The sequence below is a fragment of the Elephantulus edwardii genome, unplaced genomic scaffold (assembly GCF_000299155.1).
Source record: "Elephantulus edwardii isolate Elephantulus edwardi_28Jun2011 unplaced genomic scaffold, EleEdw1.0 scaffold00073, whole genome shotgun sequence".
NCBI lineage: Eukaryota > Metazoa > Chordata > Mammalia > Macroscelidea > Macroscelididae > Elephantulus > Elephantulus edwardii.
In genome coordinates this window covers 1,718,093-1,731,560 of record NW_006399823.1, presented here as the reverse complement: position 1 = coordinate 1,731,560, position 13,468 = coordinate 1,718,093, and the positions used below count along the sequence as shown (strand labels likewise).

The window sequence follows — 13,468 nt, the reverse complement described above, 5'->3', positions numbered from 1 at the left end:
CGATTGGCACAGGACAGAGCGGAGTTTAGGGCTGCTGTACATAGGGTCGCTATGAGTCGCAGGCGACTCGACGGCACATAACAACAACAACAACATGACTATCATTATGGTATGGTAAGTAAGACTATTTTCACCATAATTTCCAATGGAAAACTTTGCCAGGTATCACCTTATTCCTCAAACTAAGTTAGGTTCTTACTCACTCCTTTCCGGATGCCCCAACATTCCTCAAAGTGTCTGCTACTGACATTCAAAGAAGCACAACGCAGGATTTACACTTAAGGTTATCTGTTAGTTCTCACTAGTCCCATTTTATAGATGAGGAATCTGACACTTAGTAAGAGGAAATCATTGGCCAAGGGTCTCAGGACAGTAGGGGAGCTTCGATACTAAATCCTGGTGGTGGTCACTGAAACACAAGACCTTAACCACTATCCTTCATTGCCTTACCTATATTTCTACCCATAACCATCTTTGTCAAAACTTTCTGGTTTTTTTATTGTTTATGTTATGTGTAATTATGCCCCTAATGGCAGGAACTTCATAGATAGTTGAAGCAAGATAGTACTTCTAAATATATCCCTGGTGTAGAAATATATACCTTCACTATTCAGATATTTTTGTCTTGGCTTATACTTTCAGTTGATGGGCTAAAATAGGAAGACTGATTAGCAGGCTGACACCATTTTCGAAATTCAGTTTTATCCTGTTCAAGTCAGTCTAGTTAATGCCATATGAATACAGAGAATGTAAAGGAGTATAAGTTCCACACACATGCTTCTCTCAATGAACAAGTGCACATGTGTGCACACACATACATACACCCCACCCACCCCACTCAGTAACACTTCAAGGCCTCCTAAGGAATAAAAGACAGAAATTGTGGTAACTTCTCTAGGGTTAAGGATGTTCTACAGAGCCAACTGGGAAGGTGAGTCCTTGTTAGCAAGGTAAGAGTGGTGGTGGTAGTAAGAAGTTCAACAAAGAAGTAGGAAGGAAGACCTGGCTTTAAACATCTATTTGCTTACTAACTCTGTGATCTTCAGCAAAAACAGATAACTCCTCTGAACCTCACATTTCCTAAGTGTAAAAGAGGATGAATCATGTTCACTAGGTAGTTGCAGGACTTAAGTGAGTCAGTAGAGTATGTGAAACCAAGATTAGCTGACAAAAACCAAGTACTCAGGAAATACAATCTTGAGTCTACCCCACTGGAATTTATAAACCACCTCAAGAACAGATATTATACACTGAACACTAATGCCTGAAGACCAAAGGAGCTATGGAATGACACCAAGGATACCACCCATGAAGACAGCGGAGGCTCAGTACAAAGGCAGGAGAGAAAGAAAAGACCAAAACAAAATGTCAGAAGAGACTCTGAAATTTGCACTAGAACACAAAGAGGTCAAAGGAAGAATGAAAAGATTTCAAAGGGCAGAGCTTGAGAAGTCATAACAAAGTATTATAACAAAATGTGCAAAGAACTGCAGTTTGATAACCAAAAGGCAAGAGCACACTCAGTATTTCTCAAATAGAACAGAAGAACAAGCCAATCTTCAAGTTGCAATACTAAAGGATTCTATTCTTGAATTAAACTGGAAGCATCAAAAGAAGATGGAAGGAATACACAGTCACTGTACTGAAAAGAACTGGTCAACACTGAACCGTTTCAGGAAGCAGCATATGATCAAGAACCAGCAACACTGAAGGAAGACATTCAGGTTTCACTGAAAACACTGGTAAAAAAATAAGGCCCTAGGAATTGATGGAATTCCAGATTGACTTGTTTCAGTAATCAGATGCAGCCCTGGACTAGTATATGGCAAGAAATGTAGAAGACAAAGCAACCTGGTCAATTGCCTAGACAAGGTCCATATTTACTTCCGGTCTCAGAAAAGGTGATCCAATAGTATGGAAATTATTGAACAATATCAAAGAAAAATTATGGGGAAGATTGTTTAAAACAATTACTATTTAATTATTTAATTAATAATTATTATATAAAAATTATTCTAGAATACAGGCACAGTGAACTTCCAGAAATTCAAGCTGTATTCAGAAAAGGCCAAGAAACATGAGTTACCATTGCTGATGTCAAATGGAGCTTAGCTGAAAGCAGAGAATACCAGAAAGATGTTTATGTCTTATTAACTGGGCAAAGACATTTTGACTGTGTGAATCATAACAAAATACGGCTAACAGAAGAATGGATATCCCAGAACACTTAATTGTGCTCATGTAAAATCTATCCATACTACTGTCTGAATAGAAAAAGGGAACCCTACATCTTTTAAAATCAGAAAACATGTCAGATTAGGTTGTTTCTTTTCCCATATTGATTCAATCTGTTTGACATGATGAGCAAATCATTCAAAAAGCTGAATTATATGAAGAAGAATGTGGCATCAGGATCAAAAGACGACTCAGCAACAACCTGCATTATGCAGATGATACAACTTTGTTTGCAGAAAGTGATGAAGTGAAGGAGGCACTTGCTGCAGAAGATCAAAGACTACAGTTGTCAGAATAGATTATATCAACATCTAAAGAACAAAAATCACCACCACAGGGCCAGTTGGCAAGATCATGATAGACAGAGAAAAGACTGAAATTGTCAATGATTTTACTTGGATCCACAATCAGTAGTAATAGCAATCAAGAAGTCAAAAGACATGTTGCACTGCAAAAAATCTGCTGTCAAGGACTCTCCAAAGTGCTAAAAAGTAAGCATGTCAGTTTAAAGACTATGGTGTGCTTGACTCAAACAATGGTTTGTTCAATTGCTTCCTATGCATCTGTAAGTTGGACAACAAATAAGGATGAGAGAAGCAGCAGCGATGACTTTGAAGTGTGGTATTAGTAAAGCATATTAAATATCCCCTGGATTGCCTAAAGAACAAATATGTCTGTCTTGGAAGAAGTGCAACCAGGGTGCTCCTTAGAAACAAGAATGGTGAAGCTATCTCACATACTTTCAGTACATTATTAAAAAGAGTCAGTTCTTGGAAAAAGGCATTTTGCTGGAAAAGTTAGGAAGTTTAGAGAAAGAGAGGGAGAGCCCAACAAGATGAACTGACTGTAACAAGGGGCCCAAGCAGATCTGAAATTAAGTGTGGCACAGGACAGAGCAAGGTTCACATTTGTTGTTCAAAGGACAACTATGAGTGTTAGATTCAAAGGCACCTAACAACAATAAAAATCTGGTTTCCTTCTCTTTAAGAGCAAGACTGAATCATCACTGAACTTATATCCTTCCAGGAAAAGATGGGTGACAACCACAATGAATTCCTTAGTACTGCCATACAAAGTACAACTTGGTGTTACTTAGGAGTTTGCGAGAAAATGCTGAATTTCTAGCCACACTAGATCTACAAAATATAAAATCCCTATTTTACAAGACCCCTAATTGATTTACTCACCACAGCAAGTTTCAGAAGCACAGTCTCGACTGAGTTTACTCTCATATTGCTAGAGTGATAAACCCACCATAAGGGTAAGGAGAAAAAGGCCAAGGGGGATGAACTTATTTTCAAAAATGTAAGCTTAAAAAAAAAGTTAGCTTTCGAGCTTGGAAAACATTTCTTTACCTAGCTGTAAGAGGAGTTAAGAGGAAAGAACCATGAACCACGCCATAATAAAGTCCAATTCCTCTGGCTTGGTGATTCCTGGAGTTCCTGTTTCTACAGCTGAGCACATGGTAAGACTTCTGTGACCTGCATACAATAGTCCTTGATACATGCATTTTCTCACTGGATGTTGCAACTCTCTGAGATGTGTACTTTTCTACACATCTCCATTTTTAAAAAGGAGGAAATGAAAGTTTAGTCCTTGAACTCCTCTGACTGGCTACTTTTCTGCTTGAAAGTCCCTTTTGGTAGTTCTTTGGCCTCAGCAAATAACATTTGTTTGGGAGCTCTGAGAATGGAGATTCTTATTCAGAGGGCCTGAGAACTCTTCCAGAATCTGCAATTTTAAGGAATCTCCAGGGAATAAGGCTACTCTTAATACTCACACACTCATCTATGTGTCCACATTCCTCAACCTCATCAAGACCTTATACAAGCTGGTTCCTAAGGACATTTCAGGGATAGTTAATCGTCCAGCTCAAAAGCATGAGACTATACTAACACTCCACACTAGGCCAAATGAAGCATCTGCCCAGCCTGCCTATAGCACTCATTCTCAAGCTTTAATGTGCTCTGCAACACCTAGTGACTGGTTCCATTAGTGCTTGCAATGCTGTATTTCTAACACACGTGGGGTTCCCTGACAGCTCTGCATTGCCATCACATGGTAAAAAAATGCACTCAACAAATACTGGTTTCTCTTTAAGATATGAACTGAATCACAATCCTAACACAAAGGCCATATTTTCGATAGATGCTGTGTATAACAGTGACTGGAACTCCCTTGAAAGCAGGCATAAGAAGGAAGACTCAGGGAAGCAGTTCTGAAAGCAACACAAGGCATATTCTAAAGCCTCACTGCCTTTTCTGATTATTTGTAAAACATCAAACAACTATTACTATTGCCTACCTCTTGCTGAAGGTTTCAGTTCTTGGTAGGCTCCCAATAAACAGCAGCTCTTATTTCTAAGTCTTACAACAACCACACTAAGTTTGTACTAGTTCCAGTTACCATCATGAATGACACCAGTCACTTCTCCAGGACATTAATTAGTCCTTATAAGAACCATATGAGGTAGGATCTTTCTGATGAGACAACTAAGAGACAAAGAGGAAAAATCCGATATAAATTCATACAGCTGACTCTAGATCTCATGTTCTTAGTACCTTGACATCATACGCCCCATCCCATGATACCCCCATCTCCACCCCGAAAAGCCACTAAAGTTAAGAGAGGTAAAAATTTATGGACAAAGAACTTCAGGGCAAAATGAAGACTGAAACTCAAGACTGTAATTCCAAAGCTCTTTCTATATCATGATCCCTAGCCAATCATTAAAATCTGAATAAAGCCTAACTCCTGGGGAAAGCGTGTCTGCCCTGCCCAGCTGCAGTGTGACTCCCTGGAAGAAATGTCAGGACCTCCCGACAGGTACACCATGGTCACATGATGCTCACGTGTCTTTCTCCTTCTCAGAACTCTCATACTCCAGGAACACGATGTGCCGGGGGTAGTGGCCACAGATCTCCCCATTCACGTTCTCAATCACGCTGTAACAGTAATCCCGGCCAAACAGTTCCAGACATCTCTTCTCAATGCGCTCAACCTGTACAGAGGAGGAGACCCGAGTATGAAGAAGGGAAGATCCTGGTGTTCTGAGTGTGAAAATGAGGTAGTTCATGACCTAGAGAGGCCTTCAGGATTAGCATGTACCTCTGTAACAATGATTTAATATTCTAAGGAACCATGATGCTGTTCAAGGGCCCGAAACATGAATACTAATCAATATTGGTGTATTTTAAGGGGACTCTGAATGCCTCAAAACTGCATATGAAACTGTTTCTATTAAATTAACAAGGGAAGACTATTAAGAGTTTTCATTGAATCTGCAACCATAAATAAGAACTCTTGTTGTAGGTAACTTTAACTGGCACCAATAATTCTCTTGGCTCCAGACTGCCCCATCTCTTCGTCAGTTACAGACCAGAAGGCCTGGAAGTGTAAATCAGTGCAACAAGTATAAACTGCAGACAAAGATAAGCCCCTCACACAGTACCATTTACTTATGAAACATGTGTCTCAATGTTAAGGAGCTGCACTGCCAACACAGAGGAAGGTAGTTAAAATCCACCAGATGTCCCATGCCAACACTGAGGAAGGTAGTTAAAATCCACCAGGTGTACCATGGGAGAAAGATGGGCAACTTCTTCTCCTGCAATTTACTGACTCTGAAAACATGCTGGAGGGTAAGTGTTGCGTTAGTTCTGGCTTAATGGAACATAACAACAATAACAACAAAGTAAATTGTTCACCTTGTTGACAACTTAAACTAATAAAAGAGCGTAAGAGCTGTAATATCCTAGGAAGCTTGCAAGAAATCAAGCAACCTGAGTTCTTATCTGGAGAGGCATAAAGGCTAGTGGCAATAAAAGTCAGATGTGACTTACAATCCTTATCTTCAGTAGCCTGTAAGATGAGGGGTCCAATTAAATTACAGATCTTTCCTAGCCACTGTGAGTCATAGGTGTTTAAAGAGCATTCAGCAGTAGACCAAAACCCCATTGCTGTCAAGTTGATTCCAACTCACAGAGTTGCTACAGGGGAGAGCAGCTAAGCCCCAGAAGATTGCCAAGGTTATAAATCTTTATGGGAGCAGATTATTTCATCTTTCTCCTGAGGAGTGGTCCGTGCGTGTGTTCCAACCACCAACCTTTGGGTCAGTAGCTAATGTTAAATCCAATGGAGAGAGAAAATAAGAAAATCAATGGCTTAAATAAGAAATTCTCAAATTATAACAGTGCATGAGCATCACTAAGAAGCCCATTACAAAACAAATTCCTGGTTTTCATCCCCAGAAATTGTCACTCAACAGGACTGGGGTAGGGCCAAGGAATCTAACTTTTAACAATCCAAGTCACAGCATCTTTAATTGCTTTATACCCATGTGAAATTTGGACAATGAATAAGGAAGCCTGAAGAAGACGTAATGTCTCTGAATTGTGGTGTAGACAAAGACCACTAAACAAACCAGGACCTGCCAAAAGAACAAATAACTCTATTGTAAGATGTGCAGTCAAAATGCTCCTTAAGAATGAGGATGGTGAGACTTCACTTCGCATACCTGAGGGATGCTGTCAGGAGGAAAAGGATATCATGCTTGGAGAAGCAGAGGGCCAGTGAAACAAAAGACGACCTTCAAGGAGATGGAAAAGCACAGTGGTTGCAATGGTGGGCTTAGGCACAGCAGAGATTGTGAAGGATATGGAGAGGGTTTACATTGGTTGCACCTAACAAGAACCTATTGATTCTGAAAACTACGGGTCTTCCAACTATACTGTAGAACACTTGGCTTTATTTTGAAGACTGAGCCCCACTGAAGTCTTCCTTAGGTTACTGCAAAGACTAGCAACTGCCAACTGTAGTCGCAGCCTAGGTAATCTGCAGGGCAGAATCAGTCTAGAGGCCTACAAAAGAACAGAATACTAGCAGGAAACTTGATGCCATATCTGTCAAAAGCACGTGGAAAGATGACAGGGTCAGAAAGATACTAAGGCAACCAGGCAGCAACTCGTTGGAAATGGCCTGACAGGAAGCGGTGCAGGTGTAGTAGTAAGATGTAGGGAGATCCCAAAAGAGAAAGAAAGAGACGAGGGGAGTCTTGCTTTTGATAAAGGAGCAAAGAGGAAGTGTGGTCTGTCTGTCTGCCTGCTTTACCCACAATGGAAGAGGAGGGGGCAGCCTGACCTCCTGGTTCCAATCTTACCTCACCACCTATCCTATCCACTTTTAAGGGTCCTTTAAGAATCCGCTGTCTACATTTATTTACATTTGGTGGAGGGTTTTTACCTAATACACTCCCATAGCAACCTGGACCTAGGCACCAGAACCGTGGGAATAATTTCCTTAGCTCCTCCTCTATAACCTTTGAACCTGTTCAAACACCATGTCTCAAAATCAAAAAGTCCTTTTTCTTTGGCTCACTTTGACCCTAGCTGCCCCTTCTGTAATCTTTACACGAACCTTGCTTGCCGCGTCCACACTCAGGGGCACTCTCCGCACGAGCGTGGACAATTCTTCCCACCCTCCGACCTGCACTGAATGGTTTTTCCTCAATCACCTCGCGAAGTCAGAACCCACGTCCTCCTGCTCACTCTACCCCGGGGCTCACCTTCGTGCTGCCCGTGCCACTCCCATCCTTGGCCCGGTACTGAGTTCGGGAGAACTCCTGCAGCAGCTCTCCGAGCCCCGGCTCCTGCGGCGGCGGGTCGCCAGAAGAGGCCGAGGACCTTGCCGAGGCGGCGGTGGCATCCCGAGCGCCGGCCATGGCCCACGCCCGCGTCTCCGTCGCGCTCTGCAGGTCTCAGCGGGCCTCGCGCTGTCCCATCGCTCGCAGGAAGAGCACCTGCTCTGACAGCTTGAAACTCCTGAACCTGCACAGCCTCAGACACTACTGCCACCTCCTTCCTCTACTTCCGGCCCCGCCCTACCTTGCCGGATGTTTACCCACGCCTCGACCAATCGGCGAGCGAGGCTCGCGCCCTGCCCCACGCCTACCGACCCGCCCCCAGCGTGGAGTGCCAGGATTCGCTAGTACACGTGCTCCCCCCGGGGATTTCCCTTAGGAAAGCCCAGCCCAGCCTCTGCGGGAGCTCCGGGGAGCTGGGGGACGGAACCATTGTACAGAGCTGGAGGGGGACTGGAGCGAACCATTTCGTGTTGACAACCATGGTAATAAAAACTCAAATTCAAGCCAAATAGTTACTGCAGAATCGGAACGGACTGATGGGCAACCTTCAAGCGGGTTACCGAGGCTCTGTCATTAACCTGCGAAACAGCTGGTGGATTCGAATTTCCAGAAACATACTTTGGATAACCGAGGAAGCTCCTTATGAACTCCACTACACTAAATAATGTTGTTATGTGCCATTGAGTCACCTGCGACTCATAACGACAACAGCCCTAAACTCTGCTATATCTTATGCCAATATTATTGTCTCTGACACACCTACCCCGTCGATTACCCCAGTCACTGAATCAATCCATCTCATCAAGTGTCTTCCTTTCTTGCGCTTTTCTTCTACCCTGCCAAGCATGACGTCCCTCTCCAAGGACTGGTCCCACCTTGCAACATGTCCAAAGTATGTCAGATGAAGCTTCAGAATCCTTGCCTCCAACAAGCAGCTTGATCTCACCCTTTCTAGGACAAGCCTCTTGGTTCTCCTAGCAGTCCAGGGTATATTCAATACTCCTCCAGCACTACAACTCAAAGGCATCAATTCTGCTTCTATAATCTCTAGTCATTGTCCAGCTCTCTGATGCATAGTAAGTAATTGGGAAGACCATGGCCTGGATCAGGTGCACCTTAGTCCTCAGACTGACATCGTTGCTCTTCAGTACTTTTGAGAGGTCTCTAACAGCAGACTCTTCCAATACAATTAATCTTTTGATTTCCTGGCTGCTGGTGTTGTTGTTGTTATGTGCCATCGAGTCGCTTGTGACTCATAGCGACCCTATGTACAAGAGCCCTAAACCCCGCTCTATCCTGTGCCAACCTCACTATCTCCGACACACTCACTCCCATGACCCCAATCACAGAATTGATCCATCTCATAGAGGGTCTTCCTCTCCTGTGCTGTCCCTCCACTCTCCCAAACATGATATCCCTCTCCAAGGACCAGTCCCTCCTTGCAACATGTCCAAAGTATGTCAGATGAAGCTGCAGAATCCTTGACTCCAAGGAGCATTCCGGCTTCACCCTATCCAAGTCAAATCTTTTTGTTCTCCTAGCAGTCCATGGTACATTCAACACTCTTCTCCAGCAACACAGCTCAAAGGCATCAATTCTCTTTCTGTCATCCCTAGTCACTGTCCAACTCTCAGATGAATAGCACATAATTGTGAAGACTATAGCCCAGATCAGGCACACCTTAGTGTCAAGCCTGACGTCGTTGCTCTTCAGTACTCTGAAGAGGTCCCTGACAGCTGACTTTCCCAATGCAATTTGTCTCTTGATGTCCTGGCTGCTAGTAACAAGAGTGTTGACTGTAGAACCAAGTAAACTAAAACTATTAAGTATCTCAATCTCTTCACCATCCATCCTGATGCTGCCAGTTGGTCCAGTGGTGAGAATCTTTGTCTTTTTGATGTTGAGCTTCAATCAATATTGAAGGCTGCAGTCTTTGACCTTCCTCAGCAAGCGCTTCATGTCCTCCTCAGTTTCAGCAAGCAGGGTTGTGTCATCTGCATAATGCAGGTTGTTGATGACTCTTCCACCCATCCTGATGCCATATTCCTCCTTACAGTCCAGCGTCTTGGATGATCTGTGTACAGATTAAAAAGGTATGGAGACAAAATACATCCCTGACGGACCCCCTTCTTGATTTTGAACCGTATGAAGCAGGAGCGACATCCACTTCTGAAATGGCTTGCCTCCGGAAACTCTATGTACGAACAGTGCTCACGCTGTTCGTTCATAGGGTCGCTATGAGTCGTCTACGACTCGACGGCACCAAACAACAAAACAACAGTGTCTCCTTGCTCGGTTCTGACGACTGCCTCTTGGTTCAAGTATAGGTTTCGCATAAGCACAATCAAATGTTCTGGGATTCCCATTCTTCTCCGAGTCAGCCACAGCTAGTTGTGATCCACTCAGTCAAAAGCCTTTGCATAGTCAATGAAGCGCAGATAGACATTCCTCTGGTATTCTCTGCTTTCTGCCAAGATCCATCTAACATTAGCTGTAATATCCCTAGTACCATGATATTTTTTTAATTTTATTATTTTTTGTGCATGTACCGTCAAATATGATCTGACAGGTACAGGAGGAGATTGTCCCTCCTTCTCTGGCAGAGCATCTGGTGGATTCGAACAGTGTACCTTTGGGATTGCAGTACAACTTCTTGCCACTAGGCCACCAGAGCTCCCCTAGTACCATGATATTTTAAATTGATATATGTCAACAGAGAACTGCCAGATGTGCAGGCTGGATTTAGAAGAGGTTGTGATACTAGGGGTGGGGACATGTCATAATTTTATGCTTATATTTATAAGCTGTTTTCTACAACAGCTTACAATCCTACCAATAACTGATGAGGGTTCCAATTTCTCTATTCTCATCACACTTGTTGATTTCTGGTGCTAATTATCTAATATGAATGTGGAAGACTCACTCTCTTAAAACTCTCATTACAGTTCATAAAAACTAATGAATTGAGCATTTATTGAATGTGTATTTATGGTTATTTTTGTATCTTCTTTGGTAGAGACTTCTGTTTAATCTGTTCCTCATTGTTTTTAATTGGGTCGTTCGGCCTTTTTGTTGTATGTTCCATATGTTATTTATTTCATAGATATGTTGTTGTTGTTGTTAGGTGCCATCAAGTAGAGTACAACTCATAGTGACCCTGTGAACAACAGATCTGAACCCTGTCTATCCTGTGCCATCTTCACCCTCCCTGACAGATTAGAGCCCATTGTAGCAGTCATGTGTCAATCTACCTGTTCAATCCTTTGCCAATTCTCTACTTCCTAAGTATCATGTCCTTCTCCAAGGAATAGTCCCCCCTCCCCCAGCAACATGCCCAAAATATGGGAGGCGAAGCCTCATTATCTTTGCCTCCAAAGAGCACTCTGGCTGCACCTTCTCTGAGACATATTTGTTTGTTCTTTTGGCCGTCCATGGGATGTTCAGTGCTTGTCTCCAATTCTCAGATATATTATTTACAAATATTTTCTATGGAGGTTGTTTCTTTACATTATTAATAAAGTCTGTTGGTGCTGTAGTGAAATTTTTGTATGTAGTGAAAAATAGAATGAGAGAGACAGAAAGAAAGAGAAAAGAGAAGGAGATATATTTCAAGGAGACAAGAAGACATGGTAATGAAATATCTGTCACAAAAGGACAAATACTGCATTACACTGTTATTATAAAATAGGACTGATCTGGGGGGGTTGAGGGAGAATAGCAAAAGAGCGGATAGATAATGAACACTGTATTGGAACAGATGAGGGGAAGAATGGTCTGAAAGCAATATATCACTAGGTATTATATGTATGACAACAGTCTGGAACAAGAGGTGCATTACAAAGTGGACTGAGAGAAAGGGAGGGAGGAAAATGTGAAACAATGAGTGAATAAAAAGAAATTTTAAAAAAGAAAGAAAGAAAATGGCTCATGTGTTTGTAGACAAGTTCCAGGTCTGCAGGTCAGACCTCAAGGGAGAAGCATCTCAGTGGGCCTCAATCACCTCTCAGACAAGAATAAACTCTGACCTGACTGGGCACCCCAACTCCAACATTATGCTGCATTGGTAGACAAACTCTCCCAGGCAGCTATCGTGTCCCCACCCACCTCAATGACGACAAGAGTACCAATCAGTTGCCCAGTCCACCCTCAACAGTCCTTTTTCTTTTTCTCATGTTTTCTTTCACAAAGTTTTATGATTTTTTATTTGCCTATTTCTTTCATATTTTGCTCATGGACATTTCCCCCTCCTTGCCATATCTTCAAATCTCTCTTCTCTCTAGCTGTTTTTCCTTTTCTTGATTGTCTTTCCCTCCCTCCTTATATTTTGATTCTCCTTCCTTTTGTATGCATATTAGTTTTAGATTTTTTTTATTTAAGATTTTTTTTTTTCTATTTTTTAAAAAGATATTTTCTGGTATTTTGTTTTTGTTTCCTTTTTTTCTTTTTCTCATCTGACAACAGACAGCAACAGTATTCTGCCACACAAACACCATCTGCTGCTTCACCCATTGGGCAAGACCAGAGCATGGTTCCAATGCCACCTGATTAATGAAAGACTGCAGTCAGCACAAGTCCAATATGCCCTAACTGCTCTACACAGTGACTGGAGAATTGCATCACTCCACTTTATTTCACCCCCACCAGAAAGCAGGAAGTGAAAAATTAAATACTACCAAACTTGCAAGGGACAAGCGACACAATGCAACACACACAGCTGTATCAGATCAATACAAAATCATATAGACACAATAGCACAATGCCTTGGAGGTAGCAAATAACTTTAAAATAGTAAAAAGCAAACAAAAATAGGGACAGCATCAAGCAAAAAAGTGACCAAAATTCATACTCAAAAAAATCTTTCATATTCAAAAGTACTCTTGGAACTTCCTGAAAAGAAGCTCTAAAGAATGCTAGTTCAGTGTCTTCAATTGGTTAGGGAGAACACTGAAAACAGAAAAGAATTCACTGAGCAATAGAAAATGAAATAAATTTCCAATTAAAAGCTATACAAAAGCAGTAAATTGAAATTTAGATCATTGAGACTAAAGTTTCAGAAATAAATAAGCCCATGGATGTACAAAAGAGAAGAATTGAAGACATGAAGAACTGAAGACTTAGTAAGATGGCAGACAAGTTGCTCTGTTGGGTAGTGGTAAGAAGCTGTGCTGCCATCCCAAAGGCACACAGTTCACATCCACCAGCTGCCCCACAGAAGAAGGATGAACATTCTCTTCCTTGTGTGATTTACTGCCTCTGAAAATCCGCTGGAGGTTCTGCCATGAGTCAATTCTGATGTAATGGCATACAGCAACAACAATAATCTATTAAGAGGAACAATCAGAAAAAAAGAAGGAAAGAAAATAAAGCCTGAGAATCAAGAGGAAGAAGTTTTGTGTGACTGAAATTCTGAATAGGAAAAGACAAAGTACAGAAGATTGTTTGGTGGAAGAAAACTTCCCAAATAGTATGGGAAAGGAGAAACTATGCAGTCAAGAAAAGCTGAGTGAGCTCCAAACATGATACACCCCAAAAGAAAATCACACCAACACATGTCATAATTGATTTTCTAAAATTAAAGACTAATGGGGTCCA

At 42.0% G+C, this 13,468-nt stretch overlaps 1 protein-coding gene and 1 pseudogene across 1 annotated transcript in view; one reads left to right on the top strand and one right to left on the bottom strand.

The window, feature by feature from the left end:
• The window catches only part of MTMR14 (myotubularin related protein 14), a 65,018-nt gene extending 57,064 nt beyond the window's left edge, over positions 1-7,954 (bottom strand). Inside the window, exons 1-2 of the mRNA XM_006888952.1 lie at positions 7,799-7,954; positions 5,088-5,236 (exon numbers count right to left, since the gene is read on the bottom strand). Coding sequence (XP_006889014.1) covers positions 5,088-5,236; positions 7,799-7,954 — 305 coding nt within the window. The remainder of the gene's footprint in view (positions 1-5,087; positions 5,237-7,798) is intronic.
• The window catches only part of LOC102873239, a 10,136-nt pseudogene continuing 4,620 nt past the window's right edge, over positions 7,953-13,468 (top strand).